Source organism: Manis pentadactyla, chromosome 9 (genome assembly GCF_030020395.1).
Source record: "Manis pentadactyla isolate mManPen7 chromosome 9, mManPen7.hap1, whole genome shotgun sequence".
Lineage (NCBI taxonomy): Eukaryota > Metazoa > Chordata > Mammalia > Pholidota > Manidae > Manis > Manis pentadactyla.
Genome location: NC_080027.1, coordinates 120,661,344 through 120,685,290, shown reverse-complemented (window position 1 = coordinate 120,685,290; position 23,947 = coordinate 120,661,344). Strand labels below are relative to the sequence as shown.

General features: G+C 37.5%; 2 protein-coding genes and 1 pseudogene across 8 annotated transcripts in view; all 3 read left to right on the top strand.

Moving 5' to 3' along the window:
* Positions 1 to 3,705, top strand: part of LOC118925978 (complement receptor type 2) — a 140,282-nt gene extending 136,577 nt beyond the window's left edge. Inside the window, exons 48-49 of the mRNA XM_057508014.1 lie at positions 448 to 499; positions 2,910 to 3,705. Of these exons, the coding sequence (XP_057363997.1) occupies positions 448 to 499; positions 2,910 to 2,921 (64 nt within the window). The 3' untranslated portion in view covers positions 2,922 to 3,705. The remainder of the gene's footprint in view (positions 1 to 447; positions 500 to 2,909) is intronic.
* A 347-nt stretch (positions 3,706 to 4,052) lies between these two features.
* LOC130684966 (complement receptor type 2-like) overlaps positions 4,053 to 23,947 on the top strand; it is a 54,536-nt gene continuing 34,641 nt past the window's right edge. For 4 of the 7 annotated variants that reach the window (XM_057508023.1, XM_057508022.1, XM_057508025.1 and 1 more), the window contains exon 1: positions 4,227 to 4,495. In XM_057508023.1, coding sequence (XP_057364006.1) covers positions 4,375 to 4,495 — 121 coding nt within the window. In that variant the 5' untranslated portion in view covers positions 4,227 to 4,374. The other 3 variants (XR_008999418.1, XR_008999417.1, XM_057508024.1) reach the window with 2 other exon arrangements.
* Positions 4,510 to 20,303, top strand: LOC118926099 (membrane cofactor protein-like; annotated as a pseudogene).

The window sequence follows — 23,947 nt, the reverse complement described above, 5'->3', positions numbered from 1 at the left end:
GCCACTCAAAGCGCCCACAATGGACAATTGAATACTAGCATCACTGCACTAAAAAGTGACTGGTTTTGTAAACAAAGTTTTACCAGAACACAGCTGCACCCACTCGTTCACCTAGTGTCCACGGCTGCTCTCATGGCAACAGCAGGGTTGAGAAGCCACAGAGATGCATGCCCTGCGTGGCATACAGAGCCAAACTATTTCCGCTCTTCCATCTTATCCAGTATTTACCGGGTCCTTGCCCCTCTGCTATTCCTGGGAGTCCTAACATCTCCTACCATAAGGTCCTCAGGGCGCTGTCAGAAGCAGCAGTTCCACAAGACCTAGGAAGGACTTAGGCCTTCGCATCGGAAGCAGTACAAACAACACCTGTTAGTCAATTTCCTTTCTTCCTGTCCTACTTTCCCATATCAGTGTGCTTTAATCTAAACCTGCCATTGATATCTACAGGTCAGAAATACTAAATTCAACAGAGGACAGTAGAAGTGACCACAGGATAAAGGTAAGTGCTGGGAGAGGCATTTTATGGTTAGTCAAGATACAGGCAATTCAAATTGTTCTAAACAAAAATATACAGGATCTGGTCATTTTTCTCCTAAATGAATTTGCAAAGCCTAATGTTTCTTGTTTGGCTTCTACTCACTTTCATTCTGCCCAATGGCTTCTTTTTCACAAATGTTTATGGAAGTAAACGAAATGTGTGTTGCTTCTAAAAACTTAAAATTAGTAATTTACATTTTGAAGCTTTAATGATCTTCCAAACCAGATCCTCTTCAAATATGTGTTTGCATATGCTTTGGAATGAGTGGCTAGTAGACCAAGGGGATATAGAAGTCATGAGTGAAAATAGCATGGCATTCCTAAACTAGTTTTTCCACTGTTGTGCCAATAGTGTAAAGGGTAAATAGCATTATTCCTATAATAACACAAATATATATACAAGAGAACAGAAAATAACGCAGGAGATTTTAAGACAAAATAAAACAGAATATGTGCTTTCAAAGATGCCTTAAGTTTGGCTTCCAAGGCTCTTGGGTAATGCATTCAATTGCTTTACTATTGGGGTACTAGGATGGAAAGTTGTGCAGAATGAATCATAGCCAGCCTGCTGCCACAATAAACAGACGAAACTACAGAGGACTGTGAGGGGAAGAGTTGTCTTCATAAAACTTCACTTAAAAATATTCCACAAAAGTGATTAAAATCTCACATGATTTCACCTCATTCTCACAGGTTACCTGCCTAAAACACCTGTCTACCTTTCTTCCAATCTAAGTTGAATTAACCCAGGTCAGAGTCACTCACCCGTGAAGCTCCCCCAACCCCAGTCCAATGTGATGTCTCTCATTGAACTCACAGCATTTCCTGTCTACAGCATTTTTAAAATGTAGTATTTTCTTTTAAGAGTAGTAAGTACACATTATGGAAAACACAGAAAAATATAAAGAATATAAAAATTGACTACAGAGCCTACATTCAATGTAAGAATACTCAGGTACTCTGAGGCCTCTTTGCATATTATTTTACATTTGAAGGGTAATAACTTGACTATACAATATAAGGTTATGCCTTGACTGTACAATATTGAGTCCTGGCTATTTTTCACCAAACAACAACCATTTCCTCCATCATTTCTGCCAAACTGTATCGAAACACATCACATTGTATTTGATATTTCTTGTGTTGTTTTTTGCCTATTAACTCTATTGCCTTTATTTACTTGCACATTGATTCATTTTTCAAATATTGATTAGTTATTTATAATGAATCAAACATTGTGCTTATGTGTTTTCTTTCCCTTGCTAATTTAACTTCAATAAGGACCCCTTTTTAAATTTCTCACAATTACCTCAGTATAGACTTAATCGAATGAGAAGTATGTATGGTGAATATTTAAGAACAAATTTATCAATATTACATCTATTCTCAACTTTTTGAAAATGTTCATTTGCCTCGAGGTGCATGTCAAAGTATGCATGAGGACTGTTGACCACCTTTTTAAAAGAAAGTAGGAAGTCCTTAAAGAATGTCTCAAATTTCCCTTCTAAGGTTGGAATTTGGACCACAGCATTCCACAGAAGCAAGTTTAATCATTTGTGGCAACAAATGGTAGACAAGGAGTCAGTGAGAGTCTGTAACCAAGCCTAAGGCCTGTGCAGCCAGGCCAGGTGCAGGGGCAGAGAGGGTGACACAGGTACCCAGGTCCACTGCAAAGACACAGCCAACGTGTTGAAGGACATGAGAATATTCAAAAGTGGTGCAGGTAACAGAGGATGTCGGGGAGTCTCCTGAGGTAGAAAGAGAAAAAGGATGAGTGGTGAGGTGGCAGTAACAAGTGGGGGTGTCAGGTGAGCTGATGGGCCTCCTCAGGGTTCTGCTGGAAGGACAGTGATCCTGGCCATAAGGAAGAGGGGAGACTTCAGCACGGCCAGGAAGCACTCGGGTGCCTTGGACCACACAGCCCTCCTTTCCATCTTGATTGTGCTTAGGGTAGGATGTGATTTCTGAAGCTAAAGTCCCTCCAAACTATCAGCTACTGTTTTCTTTCCCCCTGGCACAACCATGGTTCAGAAAAGAGACTCAAGGAAATATTTTACGTGTTCAATGAGGAACATCTATGTTTTCTGGAGTGAGGCTTTTTTTATTTAGCTGCTCCTCTCTGAGATCACTTTTCCTTTGACAAAAGAAGGGAAGGTCAAGTTGCTCGTTAGTCTCTTTTTTCTATTCAGTGTCTCAATGTACGCCATACTTTCTTCTGGCCTCCACAGCAACCACACCCAGAGGGCAATAAACATTTCTTCTGAACTTGTAACGGATGTGTAATGCTAGCATAGAGATTATCAGCATATAAATTCTGGGTATTTCAGTATCTCCTATGCTGTCACCTAAATAGAAATATCCTGTTATTCCAGTGTCTTCCTTGACAAAGTACTATAAAGCTGGAGAACACCTCAAATTCAGATGGTTAGCTGGAAATCAGCCAGTTCATTTCAACAGAATAAGATCTGAGACTCATTAAATCTTGGAAGTGACTTCACAGAGACGCAAACGTGTGCATATGAAGATGCTGACACTCTCCTATGTTACAGTGAAGCTCCAGCCTCTTATTTGGGTTTATTGCCACTCTAACCCCTTTCCTTGTGCTGAGAGCACACAGTGTATTAGGCAGGGAAAGGACTGCACTTAGATATATAAATAGTCTGAATTGCTTAAAGGAGGATGGTGTGAGTTAGGATTTCTGTTTACAAGTTTGTCTTCTTTCTAATTTTCAAATGTATGTAATGTGGTGGGCTCATTAAGGAGAAATTGGAAACTGCAGGATGAAGATATGGAAAACAAGTCAAATATAATTATGTTACCCAGTGATACCACAATATTTTTATTCACTTTGAGAATCTTTATATACACAAATTTCCTTCTCCAACAGACTGATTTCTATAGTGCAGAACCCACTCCTTTTAGATAGACTGGATTAAAATATATGCTAATATCAGTTTTCAGTTTCTCTAGGGATAAAATGTAATTTCTGTTTTAAAATGGCATTAAACTATTATAGGGGGGATGTGTTAAGACAATTCAAGAGAAATATCAGAAATAAAATTAAGCCTTGGATGTTTCCTAAGCTCTATTTCAAAAGCACTTTGTACTGTGTTCTGTATTAAAACAATACTAAAATTTAAATAAAATAATGATTTTATAATAAAAAAAGGAATTAGCTTACTTTTATATGGATTCAGAAGATACTAAAAACTAAGAAAGCATAAGTTTTAAGAGTTAGCATATTAATAAACGTGTATTGACACATTCTAAATATGTAGTCTGGAGTCTTTAGTGGGTTTGCATCTTTATAGATCAAAATTTTAAATGCAAAATTTAATTGATCCATTTTCTGACCACTGAAATGTGACCAGCAAGCACCTCGTCAGCTCTGGTTTCCTTCCCACCCTTTTGGAGGTGGGGCGGGGCCTACGAATTCCGCGGTGAACCCGCCCTTCGCCGCCACAGCCAGCCGCCGTTGGGCTTCCGGGAAGGTCTGCGGAGGGCGTGGCCCCACAAGGCCCGGTCACGTGGGAGAAGCCCGGGCGGCGCGCGCACCCGAGGTGCGGCTTTCCCTCAACCTGCTGCTCCAGTCAGGGCCACGCCCTGTCCCCCGACTTACCCGGCCACTGCCAGCCGACGCCCCGCTTTGCAGGTCGCTGATTGGCCCAGCCGTCCAGAGTAGGTGTTTTTTGCCTTCACTCGCGCGGGGTACCGGCCACGCCCACCTGTGGAGCCGCGTTTGTCCCTTGGTGATAATGGGGATTGTTGCGTGTGGTAACTGGGCTCTGACAGGTTCGTGCGCGGCCGGCAGCCGGTTTCGCTCTGATCTCTCTGAATATGACGGCGCCTCGCGCGCTGCGCAGCGCGCCTCCTGGCCGCTCCGAGAGTCCCCTGTGTTTCGGGTGCTTCGCTGGGATCCTTTCGATGGCTCTAGTGCTCCTGCTACCCATATTCTCAGGTGGGAGCCTGGGGGAGGCGTGCGCTCCGCCGGCCAACTGGGACGATCCGGGAGAGGCCGACTGTTGGCAAGGACGGGGCAGCTTCGCTGGGTGGGTGGCGTGGGAGGCGCGAGGCTGGATGGGCCGGGGTCTGCTGTACGGGACCTTGTAGCCCCCGAACTGGGGACTGGCGTGGGTCTGCACGGTGTGGCGCGGCCGGGGTTTACCGGGGTGAGCCTCGCGAAAGCTTGCTGGGTGTTTCCTGAACAGAGCCAGTGGCGATGCGGAACGCAGACCAGCTTTGTGTTGAGGGCTGTTCCTGCGGCCCAGGTGCGTGGGGGAGGTGCCAGGGCCCGTGCAGTGCCCCGGAGAGCCTCTCCCTGTGTTCCCTAGGCGGGGTGATGCCTGGGTGAGTGGGGTGCCATGCAGTCTGGGCCAAGCTGGGAAACTCTGGCTGGTGTTGCCTCGAATGTGCTTTTAGAGAAGTTGTGGGTCCTGCGGTCACTTGTGGGGTGAGGAAGCCCACTACTGACTTCATATGGAGGCTTGAAAGAACATGTGGTTGAGTTTAGCGCTTGGTAAACCAGGTTCTAGGACGAAAGTGACTTCTGTAGACCTAGAAAGGAATGGGAAGTGAGGTGTTGACGCCAGAGCCTGCTTTTCCATGAAGCATAGAAAGTTATAAATAGGTTGTGTGGACAGTGGGAGAGGGAGCAGGACAATCAAGTTTCATCCAGTTCCAGTTGGTCAGAGACCACGGTTTTCTCAAGGTACCGATGCGGGCTGGGGTGTGTGTGGCCCAGTCAGAGGGTGCTATTTTAATATGTGCAGGTTTAGTGAGTGCTTGCACTTTTTGCACATACAGGGAAGGCAAACAGTTCTCTTAATCCGTGCTAGAGAACTATTTCACTTGCCTGAAACTCACGTGGAACACTGGGGAATTTTGTGAGTGCAGCCTGCTTTACTAATTAATGGTATATACTGTTACGATGTAGCATAGCAGCCTAGTAATAATCATGTTGTAAATTATCTAGAAAAAAACTAAGTCAAGGTGCTGTTTTTCTGAACTGGGAATGTTTAGTTTGAAAACCTTCATAGGAAGGAAATTCCATGTTTGGAGCAAGAGAAGCAATTGGATTTTTTTAAAAGTGTGACACTGGACTCAGTTATTACAGTGTATAAAGGTTGCAGTCAACTGATTGCCAAACCAAATTTTAAACTCTGCACATTGTTGAAAGCATGTCTTTCATGATGAATGTTAGCAAGAAGAAATACTTCAAATTAGTGAATAGATTCAACTATCCAGTTGAGATTTCTTTTTCCATGCAGAGCTCTAGGTGTGAAAGTCATACTAGGAATCCTCGTTTCTTTGTCTGCTTTCAACTAGTTACTGAAATTGAATGCAGAAAACAAGGGATACTTTTATAATTAAATAACCAGCATGTTGTCTAAAGATGTTATCTATTTTTACCCAGGACAGAAATATTTAGCACCTCTAGCCCACTGTATTTTCCTATTGTAAAATGACAATGTCTGACTCAGGTATTCAGTAAATTTAATTATGTTAATAAAATCCAAGTCTACACTAATTCTGCTTTTAAACAATGCTTTTAATTTTTGTGGCTTTTCCTTGGCCTTTTGTTTTTTGGGGAGCAAGTTGACTGAGGAACACTTAGATACCAAGTTCAGCACAGTGGAAATGTGGAAAACATTTGCCAGTAGGTAGATTTCAGGACAGAATGTAAATGATATGTTGGACAGTGTACTTACACAGAATTTTAGAATTTAGAATATAATATGAAAGGAGAGTAATGTTTCAGTTGGTTAGAGTTCTCTTGACCAGTCTCTCCATCTGATGGAGGTCCAGGGAGGAAGAAAGAAGAGCTTCCTCGGGAATCAGAATAAGGTCTCTAGGTCCTTTCTCCTAACGCCCTAACCTGATAGGAGGGGCCTCTATGTTCATTTAGCCCTTTGGGATTTTACAGGATGTGTCTCCATCACATTATTTTACATAATTATTCCAACAGATTTGTTAAATTTTCTAGCCCGCAGTTAATGAACAGGAAGAGGAGTGACTGAAGGAGAAAGGGCATTGTTTTAGGGAGGAAACCCCTCCCCTCTCCCCCAAAAATTTTTAGAAAAATTCTAAAAACACATCAATAGAGTAGCTTTACTGTAGGGGTGTATTGGATAAACAGCCCAGACAGCTACCTCAGGGAGCTTCTAAGGGAATGAATGCAGGACTGATCAGAGAAGAAAGGTTCGATTTAAATAGTATCCAAGAAAGCAGGGTTTTGTTTTGTTTTTTTTCATGTTAGGCTTTTCAAAGTAGTAAATTCTGATGTTTAAATGTCCTCTAAACACTTATAAAATGTTCAGTTCACTAATATAAAACAGGAAATGAAATCTTCTATTTTGAAATACTTTAGTAGTGATGGTGTGAAGTCCACAGTGCTATTTAATAACCCCCTCTTAACTGTAGCCTTTCTTGAGCACCCACTGGGCACAGCGAGTAGCAGAAAAAGAAGGCTTGTGACCCCCGACTGCTAGGATCTTGCCTTCCGAGAGGAGCCTGGGCCTGAAGTGACGAGGTATTATCAGTTTGTGTTTCAGACTCAGGAAGAATATTCTGAGCAGGGCTGTTGAGTATAGAAGACTTCTTAGAGAAGCGGTGAGCTCTGAAGTGAACTGGGAAGTGGAGAAGGATTTTGTGTCTTCAGTTTATTTGTTGAATGAAAATTTCAGCCTATTCCCCAACAAATCAAAAGGTAATAGCGTGTTAGTTAAATAAAACAAGGAAAACACGTCCTCCACTCCCACCACCACCTGGCTAAAAGTATGGAACGATCACTTAAAATCTTGCCCAGAACCTTCTTTCCGTGTGTTCTGTTGTTACCTACCTGCTGCCAGATCATAGTCCGACCAGTTGAAAGAGAGAAAATACTTCATTTTCATGTTCTTATTCTCTTATCCCTAGATGCCTGTGGTAGGCCACCAACATACTTTAATATGAGGGTCAAGGGTGCAATTAAAAATGAATATTATATTGGTGAGAGAATATATTTTGAGTGTGTCCCAGGATATTATCACTTCACTATTCATGTGATGTCAGGTGTTTGTAAACCTGATAACACGTGGACTACTCCTATGGTGGAAGCATGTTTAAGTAAGTAAACAAAACCTTTTCTTGTTTTTGTACTTTTGCTTTCTCTAGTGATGTTTACTATCTTAGAATTCATTTTTCTGGTATGACAGTGAAGATTTTCTCATGTAAAACTAGATTTTAGATAGCAATACATCTTTTCAGGCTATGAGACATATCCCAGTATATCATTTCTTGGCAATTGCTTACCTGGTTAAATGTGAATTTTAGGTTTGCCTTTATAATCGAAAATAATAGTGCATGAATTTCAAGAAGTAGTGTAGAATTTTAATCTTGATTCAGATCTGTTTTGAAATTGGAATTCAAAATGAAATTGTAATTTTTCTTGTAGAAAAAGAATGCCTAAGTCCAGTAGTAAAACATGGTGAAGCATATTCCCCAAATAAAACCTTTGAATATGAATCAGAAGCTCACTTTTTTTGTAATGAAGGGTAAGTTAGTCCTTAGAAGAAATAAGGTAAATGTTACTAATTCCATTTCTGTTTTATTTCTCTTCTTAAGCATTCCTATCAAGTTGCTGCATTTTGTTTTCTTTGTGACAAGTTGTGCTTGTAGTCAAACAATTCTTGGGCTTTTTATGGAGATGGTCATGATATGCAAAGAAATTTAAATTGAAGGAAAGCAAAATTGTACAATACTTAGACTATAGCTAATAAGCTTATTGTAAGCATCAAAAAAGTATGGTAATCATGGTGATTTTATCCTTGACAACATAGTACAACCTATTTTAAATGGCCAACTTCTCAGATTTGAAGGAAGTCTTATATAAATCTTATGTATAACAACAGAGAATGAAGTCCTCTATTTTTCTTATCGTCTCTCTGGTTGTTCTACCTATTATTGTGAGTTGGGTATTGATGTCTCCAACTATTATTGTAGAAATTCCTATTATGTAGAAATAAGTATTTCTTTAATTCTGTCAGTTTGTGCATCGTGTATTTTGATGGCCTGTCATTAGGTGGCATGTTTCTATTCTACTTGCTATATGAACATTTTATTAATATATAATGTCCTTTGTCTCTTGTAACCTTTTTGATTGAAACTCTATTTTGTCTAGTAGTAGTATTTGGGTTTCTATTTGCATAGATTATCTTTCTCCGTCCCTTCACTTGCAACCTGTTTTGTCTTTTGATCTCAAGCGAGTCTCTTGTAGACAGCATATAGTTGGATCATGTGTTTTCATCCATTCTGCCAATCTCTGCTTTTAATTAGAAAGTTTAATCTATTTAAAGTTGAAGTAATTACTGATGAGGAGGGGCTTACTTCTGTCCTTTTGCTATTTGTTTTGTATATGCCTTTTGGCTTTTATTGTCCCTCATCTCCTGCATTACTATCCTTTTGTTTTATTTGACTTTTTGTTATGAAATATTTAAATTCCTTTGTCATTTCCTTTTATGTATGTTCTGTGGCTCTTTCTTTGTGGTTACTAGGGGGATTAGTCTTAATATCCTAAAATTATAACACTCTAATTTGAATTTATGTCATCTTAACTTCATAACATGCAAAAACGCTGCATCTTTACAGCTCTATCTCCACCCCATTTGGTTATGTCACAAAATTGCATCTTTGTACATTGTATGTCCCAAACCATAAGTTAATGGTTCTTTTAAATTACATAGAAAGTCTCTTAAATTACATAGAAAGCATGATTTGGGGTTAAACCAAAATTATAGTAGTACTCGGTTTTACACTAATTATTATTTTCTTTAAATGTATTAATCTCTTAAAATTTGAAGCCTCTGGCCTCCAAAGTCTCTGATGAGAATTCTGCTCATAACCTTATTTAGGACCTCTGATTCACCTCTCTGTACCTGCTTTCAAGATTCTCTTTGTCTTTTGAAAGTTTGATTATTATGTGTCTTAGTGTGGGTCTCTTTGAGTTCATTGTGCCTAAGGTCATTGAACTTCTTGCATGTTTATATTCATGTCTTTCATCAAACTTGGGAAGGAAGTCATCAGCCACCATTTCTTCAGATACTCTCTCTCTACCTTTCTGTTACTCTTCTCCTTCTGAGAATTCCACAATGTGTGTGTTGGTCCACTTCTGATGTCCCACAGGTCCCTTAGGCTCTGTTTGCTTTTCTTTACTCTTTTTTTTCTTCCGTCCCTGTAACTCAGTAGTTTACATTGTCCTATCTTCATGTTCATGATTCCTTTTGCTGCTGCTCAAATCTGCCTTTAATCTCTTCAGTGAATTTTTCATACTAGTTACTGTTCTTTTGAGCTCCAGAATTTTTTTTGGCTTCTTTTTAGTTTTTCTAAACTGTTTAGGGATATTTCCATTTCATTCACACATCATTATCTTGACTTTCTCCACTTCCCCATTTAATTCTTTAAGCATCTTTAAGAATGTTATTTTGAAGTTTTTGTCTAGTAAATCTGCCTTCAGGGCTTTTTCAGGACAATGTCTATTGATTTATTTCTTTTAGAGACGTCCTGTTTTCTTTGCCATTCTGTTTCCTGTATGCCTTGTGATTTTTTGTGAAATACTAGACATTGAAATGTGATAATGTGGTAACTCTGGAAATCAGATTCACCCCCTTCCTTAGAACTTGCTGTGTTTTGGTATTGCTTCTGTTTATTAGTTTTGTTTTTTGATCATTGTAAGATGTCTCTGTGCCAAGGATCAGCTTGAGATGTAAACTAAAGATCTTCTCAGGTCTTTTCTAAACCTTTCCCTGAGCATGCATGCTCATGTTCTAATTTTCCCCACATATGCAGTTGTTTTTGAACATCCAGTCTTTAATGTCTGGCTCCTAAGAAGGAGAAAGTGAAAAATGAAGTGTGGGCAAAGGGCACTGGATCTTTAAATCCCCCGGGAGTCACTTCAGTTAGGAAGGGGCTTGCAAGAGTAAGAAGAGGTGCGACAACAATAGCTGCCGACCTCTTTGTCTGCATCTCTGTGATCAGAAGCAGCAACAGTAATCAGAGCAGGTCTTGGTACTTGGAGGATAGGGTCTTTTTTGCCACTGTAGCTCTTGTAAGCTGCATATAAGCTGCTCTCGGAATACATGTACAGCTGCCTGCTGCATTGCTGAGGGTACAGGAGTGAGTAGCTGCTGTTTTCCTAAAAGCTGAAATTGATGCAACTTTCCTGTCCAAGTCTTGCCCTGGAAGTTGCCAGCCTTCAACAGCCTCCAGAATTCCAAAGTCATTATTATATCAGGCAGATCTGCCACTGCAATTGTTGTTTAGTTGGGAGACAGATTCCTAGTGCTCCCTACTCTGCCATTTTCCCAGAATCCTATTCTTAACACTATAATGTAGAGAAAATGTATGAGCCTTGATGGAAAAGGCAACTGGAGCCATGAACAAGCAGATTCACTGACCATTTTTTAATAGTAAATGACAAATACCGAATAAATAGAAGTATTCATGGTCCAGTGAGAGTCCAGCATGGAGAGAGCCCTATAATTTCAATCAGAGAAGATTCATTACACAGTAGTATTCCTGAGCTATTCCTAGAAAGATATTCTGATCTAAAGAATATTAGCAGTAGTTTAAAATGACCTAGCACTCTTATGTGCCAGATGCACATAAGATCATGTAAACAATGCCATGAGGTATATATACTACGATCCCCTTTGATAGGTGAGGAAACTGAGCAAGAGACTAAAGGATTTGCCAAAGCTCAAATAACATGTCAGTCATAGACCTGGGGCTTGAATGCAGGCAGGCAAGCTCTAGGGCCTGATCTCTGCTCAGTCATTATCCTTACTGAGCAGAATGTTGTGGGCAAAGGCATAGAAATGAATGTGTAATGTGACTGCCAGAGACAGCAAAGAGACCAGACTGGCAGGCATGACAGATTGATTTAGATGTCTTTGCTTTTGGCCAGTGTGGGCTCACATGCAGAAACTCTGTATTTGATTAAATTGCAGATGTGGATATCATTTTATTATGTTATGTCATTTAAGAAGCTTCTCCCTTAAACTATTATACTACAGAAAAACAACCATATAAAATTTATTCATTATTCTGTTCATCTTGTTAACTGATAAAGAAAACAGTAAGTTTTTCTTTTCTCATTTAGTTATTACTTAGTTGAAAAAAAGTTATACTTTGTATTCTTGTTGGAAATGATGTGAAGTGAAATGATACTGTCCCAAAATGTGAAAGTAAGTAAATTCTCACTTTAGACTAATTTAGACCAGCAGTCCTCAAAATTTTTGGCCCCCTGGATCCCTTTATGCTTTTAAATAACAAAGGTCCCAAAGAACTTTTCTTTATGTGGGTTATGTCTGTTGGCATTCATTATATTGGATTCAAAACTTAGAAATTTTTTAAATAATTATTTATTAATTCACTTAACACCAAACTCTAAAATATATACATATATATATAAAGAAGAACAGCAAACTATATGTGTTAAACTATGCAAAATAATTTTTATGAAAAGTAAAACTTTCCCAAAACAAATAGTTGGAAGGGTGACATTGCTTTACATTTTTGCAAATCTCTTCAATATCTGGATTCAGTCTGTTACATTATCACACAATTTTTAGCCTTAGAGAATTTCACTGTATACTCCTAAGCATGAAAGTGAAAAAAAAAACAGTATCTTGGTGTTATTGTGAACCTCCAATTTATATTGATCTAAAGAATATTAACAGTAGCTAAAAATGACCTAGCACTCTTATGTGCCAGATGATACTAAATCATGTAAACAATCCCATGAGGTATATATACTATGATCCCCTTTTGATAGATGAGGAAACTGAGAAGAGACGTATTAAAGGACTTGCCAAAACTTTATGAAGTATAAAACCTTTCTCAACTAGTACTGACTTTATTTTTAATCACAAGCATATTTTCTCATTAAATTTCCAGCATCTTTGATGATTAGAACAAAGCTTAGTCTTCCAGATAAATGTAGGTATTTAAAAAGTTCTTTTCTGAAAGTTCCTTTCTACATGTTTTGAATTTTGGATAATACAGTTTTTCATAGAAACTGTCTAAATGGATGTTGTATTCAGAAGTAGTAGAAATCATCTTACGAATTAACAGAAGGCAGTTCATAGGACTAATGCTATCTTAATCGCCATTTCTTTTGCTTCATTACCTCTTTTTTATCCTTTTTAAGAGGTTTACTGTAAATCACCTGGACAAATAAAAAATGGAAAACACACAAATAGCCACAGGGATATATTTGAGTATAATGAATTAATAACTTATAGTTGTAATCCTTCAAAAGGACCAGAAGAATATTCACTTGTTGAAGAGAGTAAGCTTATTTGTTCTGGGAATGGCAGGTGGAGTAGTGCCCCTCCTCAGTGTAAAGGTAGTATTTCCATTTCTTTCTGTCTTTATGAATATGTAGAGACACTTTGTAAATAATTTTACCTGTAAGTAAACAAAATGGTCATATGTGCTTCCTTCCCCTGTAAATAATTTCTAATTTAATTTAGTATAGGTAAAGTTGAATCAAAAAATAGTTCTAGTGAAGTTCCCCACTCCCACCCCACGTGTTCTTGGCATTATAGTTTATCCATTGTGAATTACTGTCTATTTGCATGACTTGGGTTTTTTTTGCCTGAAACAACCAAAAAATGCAACACACATAGGCTTGAAAATAAGAAAGCTTTTTTTACATTCCAAGACACCGGAGAGTTCTGGCTACAGGTAATGGTAGAGTAAATTGTAAAAGACTAACCCTCTCAGCAATAAGAATGATAACCTCTGGATAAAATAAATTTTGAAAAACAATCGTTAAGGCACTAGAGAGTGAGTAAAAGCAGGGAGACATGGTAGGGGATCTGACTCTTGGAAGAAAGGAACCACTGAATAACAGCAATTTCTTTTCAAGTGCACATTGAAATTCTCTAATACCATATTCTAAGCAATAAGATAATTTTTGACAAGTTTCAAAAAATTGAAATCATTTAGATTATATTATTTGATCATGATGAAATGAATGTAGAAATCAAAACAAAGATACCTATATAAGCCCCAAATAGTTGAAAAGTATGCAAGACACTCTTACCTAACTTATGACTCATAAATTACGAGTGTTTGAATGGAATAAAATGAAACACAACATATGCAGATATCACAAATTGTGATATTCAGCAAAAGCATTCTTAGAGGGAAATTTATAGCATTAAATACTCATGTTAGAAAGAAAGAAAGGTCAAATCAAATGTAGGTATTAGCTAGAAAAGAAGAACAGATTAAACTCAAAACAAGAAGACTGAAGGGGATAATACAGAAATCAGTGAAATCAGGAAGAGAAAATAATAGAGAAAATCAGTGAAACCAACAACTGGTTCTTGGAGAAGATTGATAAAATAGATAAACCTATAGACAGACTGACAAGAAAAAAAATTAATTTATTACCAACATCAAGAATGAAAAAGAAGGCAAAACTAAATATCCTGCAGACATTTAAAGGATAACAAAGGAATATTATGAAAGCAGTTTTTTGCCTATGAATTTGACCACTTAAATGAAATTGACAAATTCCTTGAAAGACACAAAATGCCAAAACTCAGTCAAAGATAAAGGTAACCTGAATAGTCCTGTATCTATTAAAGACATAGAATTTGTAGTTAAAAACCTTCCCACACTGCGAACTGCAGGCCCGATGTCCTCAGTAAGGAATTTGACCAAACATTTCAGGAACAAATAATAGTACCCAAGAAATAAACAAAAGTCTTCAACTTATTTCATGACATTACTCTGATACCAAAACTGGACAAAAACATTGCAAGAAAATTACAGGAATCCTTAATGAATATAGAACCAGAACTTTTCAGCAAAATATCAACAAAATCAAATCCTGCCACATATAATAATAATACACAAGTAGGATTTATCCCGTAAGTGCAAGGTTGGTTCAAATCCAAAAATAAATCAGTGCAATTTACCGTAGCAAGAGAGTATAAAAGAAGAAAAAAATATGATCATCTTAATAGATGTAACAAAAGTGATTGACAGAATTCATCATCTTTTCAGGATAAAATATCTCAGCAAAGTAGGAATAGAAGGAGCCTTCTCTCAACCTAATAAAAGACATCTACAAAATCTCACAGCTAACATTATGCTTAATAGTCAAAGACTAATTTCTTTCCCCTAAGGTAGGAACCAGAGAAAGATATCCATTGTCACCCCTCTATTCAGCAATACAGGAGGTCCTAGCCAAGAACTCCCAAAGCTCAAATAAAAAGAAGAAACTCCCAAAGCTCAATAATAGAAAACAACCCAGTATTTTAAAAATGGCCAAATATTCTCAAAAAGCAACACAATGGAATAGAAAACAGCAGTGATTGATTGGGGCAGGTTGTGGGGGGAGGGGAGATTGATCAGAGTGGCATGAGGAAGTATTGGCAGATACTGGAGCCTTTCTGTGTCTTTATTGTGTTGATAATTACATGATTATTTGCATTTGTCAAAACTAATACAGCCATACACTTAAAAGGGTGAATTTTACTGTATGCAAGTTATATTCACTAAACCTAACTTAAAAGGAAATCATTAGTGCATTACTAGCAGATTGGCACAACAAAGAATGGGTTAGTGAACCTGAAGTCAGAACAGTAGAAATCCAATATGATTCGAAAAGAAAGAGTAAAAGCAGAGAGAAACTTACAGAGCTGTGGAAAAGCAGCAGTCAAATATACATGTTATTGGGGTTTCAGAAAGAGGGGAGAAAGAACAGTACAGACAGTTACTTGAATAAGTATTGGCCAAAAATTACCCAAACTTGAACCAGAACAGTAATCCCACATGTCCAGGAAATCTAGTGATCCTAGCAGAATAAATAATTTTAAAAAATATGCCAAGAAACCCCCACTAAACTAAACACATCATGGTAAAACTACTGAAAACAAAAGATAAAGAAAAGGCAGCCAAGTGAGAGGAGAGCCCCCACCCCAATAAGAATGCCCGCTGACTTCGCTCAGGGACCTGGAGGGCCTAGAAAGCAGCACCTGCTGAGGTGCTGGGAGGAAACAAAGCTCTTCACCTGGAATTCGCGGCCAAGGGGCATCCTCCAAACCTGAAGTGACTAAGAACATTTTCAGATAAACTGAAGCAAAGAGAATTGGTCACTAGCTGACCTGCGCTACAGGAATTGCTCAGGGAAGTTCTTCAGGCTGAAGGGAAATGACCCTGGTGGAAATTCAGGGCCCCAGGAAAGGAGGAGGAGCCCTCCTGGCTTAGAAGCCCAGCTTGATCTGGCGCTCGTCTGTTGCTCAGACTTAAGCTCAGAAGATGTTGTCTTGTACTCACTGCCCAGCCTTGTTACGGTTTTGTTTTTGTTTTTTATCCCAATTCTCCCAAACCTGTAACAGATTCTGAAATCGATCTAGAGGGTCATGACCAGTATTTTTCTTCTTAATAGAGTAAAAGGGAAAATACCAAAGTACGCTGCTGTGCAGGCTCAGTTTATCTCTTCAGCTTTATTTCAGGCCTGTGTGCACGTAAACTGGTGCATGATGTGAAATGTATTTCTTGATATACAGGTTGTGGACCAGAATGTGTGCACTGACCCCTCTGCTTCTTCAACATCCCTATTGTGTGCATTGTTGTCACCTGAGAACTGTCTTTTTCCATGTCTTTGCCTTGCTACCTTCCTAACAACGTTTAAATTTGATCTCAAGTGTTACCTTCTCAGAAAAGTCTTCCCTATCTTTCTAAAAAAGCAGGGTAGTGCAATCAGTGTGTCAGCATGTCTTAAAAAAAATCCGCAGAGCTAGAGTATCAAAAGTTGCTTTTGAATTTACCCTTAATTTATATGTGGTAGTCAGACCTTTCTCAAAACTTGTCAGTAAAGGGGAAAAAATATATGAAAGCCAGTAAACCATAATGAAAATCTGTACTGGGTAGAAAAAAAGCTACAAGATTTCTTAAAATCTGTTTAGCTAAAATTAAAATGCACATACAGGCCATCCTCAGACATTTTGCAGGTTTGCTTCCAGACCACAGTAAGGCAAATAGCCCAGTAAAGCAAGACAACTCACTTTTTTGGTTTCCCAGTTCATCTAAGAGTTTATGTTTACACTATGCTGAAGTCTATTGAATGTGCCATAACATTATATGTAAAAAGCAATGTATGTACGTTCTTTAAGTAAAAATACTTCAGTGCTAAGAAATGCTAACCGTTATCTGAGCTTTCAGCAGTCACCATAGCAAATAGAACAGTAATGAAAAGGTTTGAAATACTGCAAGAATTACCCAGATGTGACACAGGAACACAAAGGGAGGAATGTTGGAGGAGGAATGGCACCGATAGACTTGCTCAACGCGGTGGTGCCTCAAACCCCCAATTTAAAAAAAAATGCACGATCCACAAAGCAGTATAAAGGGAAGTGCAATAAAATGAAGTGTGCCTGTATAAAGGTTTGTTTCCTTTTTAATACCTTGCCTTCCATTCCTTGTCTCTTCTCCACTGGAGATTACTACTTACACTATTCTGGTCCTATATCAAATCAGTATTCTATTAATTCAGGAGTTTCTCTACATTTCAGTGGTCGAATGTGAAAGTCCAGTACTTGAAAATGGCAGACCAGTGTCTGGAATGAAAGAAAAACTTACGTATCTATCCATGGTTGTATTTGAATGCGTCAAGGGTTTTTACCTTAATGGCAGCAAAGCAGTGTTCTGTGGTGGTAATAATACCTGGGAGCCTGAGATGCCAAAGTGTATTAAAGGTACAAATGTTGGCCTTTTCCTTCTCTTTTTCTTAGGTTTTATTTCTTTGACATTAAATATCAGTGATACAGAATAATTGGAAAGAAGCTATTGTGGTGTTCAATGCATCTTGTATTCATTTCCATGACAGATGCATGTCATAGAATTCACATAGAATCCTGCTGTTGTGATTGTGTCTTCTCATAGGGTCTTAGCCCATTTTTTGTATCACTCAGGTATATCAGTTTCTCTTGTTCAGTATTTTTATGTGTAAAAATGGATAACAACCATTTTTCAGAGTAAATTGAAGCATGGGAATTTTTACCTAAATGAGAATGAAAAGCATAATTTATATAAATGAAACAAAAGCAGTAATTCCCAAATGGCTGATCCTACTTTTACAGTGTTCATTCCTCTCAATACAAAACCTCCAATTCTGAGTCATTGAGATTTAATAACTTCCTGCTTTTTTTTACAAAAATCCTTTATATTCATGTCACTTGTACTTATTCATCATTTTTAGTGATGAAAGGAAAAACACAATTATAGCCATTTTCATTGTTATACTTTATGATTTTAACATTGTTTTCCATAGTCACAGATACAAAAGCAGGTATATAAACTCGGGCAAGTTATGTAAGCTTTAAATGTGTTCCCTTACCTGTAAAGTGACGTAATGCCTTCCCCACTGGTGATTAAGTGAAGTTTAAATGGGATGCACTTAAAGCACTTGGCATGTGCCTGGCCTATAGGGAGCTCTCAGGGTAGCTCCTGTGACTTACAGACAGCATCTCTCGAATGGGTATTAGTGAAGAGGAAGGCCTAGGGCTTTTGTTTCTTCATGTGTATGTTTTCAGTGCCAGCAACTTTGCTATATTTCATTCATTTTGAAAGTCATCTGTTTATTGGGTATATTCCTGGTTCAGGACTGTTTCATCTGCCAGATTGCATCCAGTTTAGTTCTTTTTATGTAGTACAATTTAAACTAGGGAATTTCTGCCCTTTCCCAAACAAGGTCTGTATTTCTCCTCTACCCTCCCCAGCTCATACCGTTATTATTTTTCTCCTTACTAGCATTTTTATTTGGCAACAGAAAGAAAATTTCAAGCAACTGAAAGACAGGAGAAGTCCTCATTTGTTGAAATGCAGGATTTCTTGCAGGGACTAGTGATCACATGCTGTGCCTCAGACTTGAGAGATGGTTTTGTTATGGTGGAAGGAGTTACCTTCCTGATTTCTGTGCTGCTGTCTGGCTTCTCTTTGGTTGTAGCAGAAGCAAAAGCGCACAGGGACAGTGGGAAGAGCGCCAGCCTATGCAGGCCTTGCACAGGGTCCTAGTTTGGCCTTGTTGACCCAAGAAACATCATTTCTGTGGGCGTTAGTTCCCATTGTTTAATGAGGGTGTTGAACTCAATTCTCAATTACCAGCTTCTAATCTGTGCATATATTTCCACTGCCCTAGTATTTCAACCATCAAGGGAAATTATGTATGTTAACATGGAAATGAAAATACCTTTTTTGTTACTTGCTGTAAATCTGGTACCTGGTAGCCTCCTTAAGTTGAGTACTGTGAGGTTTTGGGGAAAAGATGATCTTTTTTTGGACTGATAAATTCAGATTGCACATGTATCCTAATTGACCCATCCATATTTACCCTCATGGTCCAAGTGGATTTATGCATTTGGAATATGATGGTTATTCATACACTCTCTTGAAAGAGTTGACCTTAAGCATTTAATAAAGGACTTAGAAAACACTGACACAGTTTAGGTTTTGAAAGGAAAGAACTTTTTGTGAGAACTTACGAAGAGGAGAAATTACAGGGATCTTTTTAAGAAAAATAATCAAAACTTCTCATAGGATTGTTCAGTCATTTTTGTTGTCATCAATTAGAGAAAGACTGTACCAAAAAGACCAGTAGTGACATAGGTTTAAATATGAAGAAATGCCCAATAACTATAGAAAAGAAAGAGAAACAAAGAAAATGAAATGATACAAATTATGTAGTATCATACTGCTTGAGTGGTATTTTTTTTTAAGATTGTTAAGTTTACTCTGAACACATTATTTTTATGACTTATTAGTAATTAACGATCTAGGATCTCCATTATAAAATACAAAGTTAACTTTTAAGATTTCCTTTACAAAATGCCTGTGAATATTCTTAAGCACACATCTTTATGTGCTTGTGCAGATACGTATTTAGGTTAAATTCCCAGAAGTAGAATTGCAAAGTTCGGAAGTATGTGTACTTTTCATTTTGAGAAATAGTCTTTTTAAAAAGTAAACCAAAATTAAATTCATTATTTTGTTGATGATTTTATTGATAAGGTTGGTGAATTGAATCAAATTAATTTTCCAGGTCCGAGGCCTACTAACAAGCCTCCAGTTTCAAAATACTCAGATTCAGTAACTCGTTATCCTTACTTACATCATTAACACCTGTATATAAGGTAGTGGGTGTAAAAGGATGTCTTGTTTTTTAATTTGCATTTCTTTCCCTGTCAATGAGGCTGAACTTTTTTTTGGTCTCCATTTACTTATTCATGTCCTTTGCTCATTTTTTTTTTAGGTTTCTGAAATACTTGTTGATTCATGAGAGCCCATTATAAATGATAGCCCTCTTTAAAATGAAGTGAATATATTTTTGGAGAGGTTTTTGGCCTTATTTTCCCTAGTCAGTTTTCTTTTAAGATTCTTATGCTATTGGTTACAGACCACATTTTATAACCTTTTATTACATAAGTAGCATATAAATACATTTTTATAAATTTTCATAAACACAAAAAAGTATACATTTTTATAAACACAAAAAAGTATACAGAGTGTAAAATTAGTTCACCTCTTTCTCTAGTCAGTTACTTAAGTTAATAGTTTAGTATGTCTTTACTTATTTCCATACATTAACATCCCTGTATGTGTAGTTATACATATGATATGATTTGGTGATTTTTGTTTTTGTTTTTGTTTTTTCTTAAAATTGGGATCACAATGTACATATTTTCCTGAAACTTGTGCTTTTTCTACTTGATGTCTTGTATTGGGGTTGTATTTAGATTTATTCCCATCTTTTTAATGATGCCTTTAATATATATATACCATGTTTTATTTGTTCTATCAGTGGTCTTTTATATGTGTAGAGGTTTTACATTAATTGGCAAATAGATATATTTACATTAAATAGGTAGATGGATTAATGGTTATATTGATCTTCTCCCTAATGGCTGTGAGTGTTGTATCTTTCTTACAGAAGCTTTAGGTCTTCCCCATGAAATTATATAAACATTTCAACCATGATTTCTGATTGCATTCTTTATATTCAATCGTTGGTATGATTTATAATCGTTAACAATATATGGAGTGATGTATTGTTCCTCTGCACTCACCTACCTTCATCCAGTGGCTGGGTAGCACCTTTTGTTTGATAAGTTGCCTTCTCTCCAGCTGCTTTGAAGTGCCAATTTTCATCCTACATTAAATTCATAGGTGTTCTGTCATCTTTCTGCTCCTTTCAACTCTGTCCATTTTTGTACCAGCACAAAAAACAAGAACATTTTTTTCCCAATGTACTTCTGTGATATGTTTTAATATCTGGCAGAACACTTCCTTTTTGGAAATGGTCAGGCTACTATGTATGTTAATTTTTCTAAATCAACTTCAATTTTTTACCATTTTAACCATTCTGAGTATACATTTTACACCCTCCAACTCTGCTGAATTCATTTTATTAATTCAAACAGGTTGGTACGTGTGTGTGTAATCTTTAGGGTTTTCTGTATAAAAGATTGTCATCTGTCATCTGTAAACAGAGATTATTTTATTTCTTCTTTCCCAATTTGGATGCTTTTTCTTTTTTACATAATTACTTGGAACTGAACTTTCAATATATATTGAATAGAAGTGGCAAAAGTGGGCACCCTGTCTTGTTCCTGCTTTAGTCTTTTCATCATTGAATGTGATGCAAGCCATAGAATTTGCATAAATGGCCTTTATTATGTTGAAGAGTCTTTCTATCCCAGATTTCATTTTTATGCCTCCTCGTTTTAATTTTAAGTAGAACCATGATGAATTCAAGGCTAGTTTTGAGAATACATTGATTATCTATTTGTTCTACCACAAACTATTGTCACAGGAAATTCAGGGACAAGAAGACAATGTTTATGATAATGAATGTAAATTTATAATATTCTATTATACTACTTGTAGTGAGAAACATTAATTTATAAGGAAAATGAAATTATAAGCAGTTTTATATAAAAGTAAAAAATCAAAACCAATGAATTTTTTTTTGGCATCATTAATCTACAATTACATGAAGAACATTATGTTTACTAGGCTCCCCCCTTCACCAAGTCCCCCCCACATACCCCTTCACAGTCACTGTCCATCTGCTTAGTAAGATGCTGTAAAATCACTACTTGCTTCTCTGTGTTGCACAGCCCTCCCCGTGCCCCCCACACACAATACATGCTAATTGTAATGCCCCCTTTCTTTTCCCCCCCCCTTATCCCTCCCTTCCCACTCGTCCTCCCCAGTCCCTTTCCCTTTGGTAACTGTTAGTCCATTCTTGGGTTCTGTGATTCTGCTGCTGTTTTGTTTCTTCAGTTTTCCTTTGTTCTTATACTCCACAGATGAGTGAAATCATTTGGTACTTGTGTTTCTCCGCCTGGCTTATTTCACTGAGCATAATACCCTCTAGCTCCATCCATGTTGTTGCGAATGGTAGGATCTGTTTTTTTCTTAGGGCTGCGTAATATTCCATTGTGTATATGTACCACATCTTCTTTATCCATTCATCTACTGATGGACACTTAGGTTGCTTCCATTTCTTGGCTATTGTAAATCGTGCAGCGATAAACATAGGGGTGCATCTGTCTTTTTCAGACTGCAGTGCTGCATTCTTAGGGTAAATTCCTAAAAGTGGAATTCCTGGTTCAAATGGTATTTCTATTTTGAGCATTCTGAGGAACCTCCATACTGCTTTCCACAATTCAAAACCAATGAATTTATAGATCCTTCTGCTTTATTTAGTCTTTCTTTCTTTTATTTATTTTCTTTTTTTTTTTCTTCCTAGGATATCCTGACCCCATTGAATTTCTAACCATTGAAGATGTTTTGGAATTAGGTATTATTTTGGTTTATTAATAAACTTGCATTATGAGACCTTAGAATTCTGCATGGAAGTACCATATTCCAATTGTTGGTACTTAGGGAAGAAACAAGGTATCAAATTATTAGTAAAAATTGACACCTATGATTATTTTAGTAGTGTAGATACCATGACAAATGGGATAGTATGTGCAGACACATGTAGGTAATTTCCTCGAACCTAGTGGATTCTAGTTGTCCTAGGAGCTTCTGTAAGTACTGTGTGTGGCAGCTTCAGCACAAAACAGCGAAGGCCGAGATGCCCATTAAGAGTTTCTCAAGGGGGATCCTAACCCTGGAATCTGGTTGGAAGGGTTCTGTGGTTAATGTGACCTGGATGCACTAGCAGTCCTGCCAGAGCTCCATTGATCCAGGTTTTCTTTGCTGCAGTTTATAGGTGATCTGATCAAAATTAAAACGCAGCTGCAATCTGGAGGCCCATATGTGACCGTGTTCAAACCACTCGCATTTTTCCCTAGATCCAGCACTCCTTGCTTTGATTGTCCTCACCCTCAGTAAGTATCCCAGACTTTGAGACCACTTGGATCAAAACACTGCTGTGATGAAGTCTATTTTTTACTGATTTTTCAGTTTCTGTAGTTTTTAAAAGCTAGAAAGTAAGTAAACCAGTCTAGAAAAACCTGACTTTTTATGTGATACATGACCTTGTGTTGGTGATTGTGTATTTTGTATTTTGCATGTACACTTGGTAAAAAATCCTAAATAATACCTGGTTTTTCAAGATAATTAGCCATGTGAGTATGTATCTCAAATGTGCTTTTGGGTACTTTTCTAAATTAAACAAGGACTCTTCTCCAACTCATTGTGGACTATTTAAGTGACTCAAGGGAATTGGATTAGATAGTGAAGAGTCCAGAATATAATATAAATATGTATGTGCTTAAATAAGATATCATTTTCTGACCACTGAAATATGACCAGCATTTGTTTTCTTCTGCTAGATTTTGGATCTTGGTAATTAGTTTTCAGTTAAATGTCATTTGTTTCTTGGTTTCTTATAGTTATTGCTGTCCTGGTGATTTGCACCTGCTTGTATAAATTTCTTTCCAGAAAGAAGACATGATAAATTAAAAGCATGCTTCTTCTAACTTACTGGTCCTTCTCACTGTTGACATATTTCTGTGAAGCTTTTGTTTGCAGTCTGTATCACATGCCATCTTTTTTTAAAGCATGCCTTCATGAGTGCACCGTCTGACTGGCATTTGTCTACTAAAAATATTTTCAGCTGATTTTACTATCTTTGCCAACAGGAGTACTCTGTGCAGAGTTGCTTCAGTTATTTTTTTCTGTGGGATTTGTGGTTTCAGTTCTACAGCTAATAATGGATTATTATGAGTCCTTCCCTGCCCAGGTAAACCATATTTCCTAAATTGGGACTAGTGGCCAAGATTGAATTCAAAATACTTTGATGGTTGTATTTGCTGAACAAAGTTTCCATTTGTTTGTATAACCTAGGAAGTTATAAGAAGCTATGTAGGTGTCTCCTTCAGTTGCCCAACTTGATCTCTTG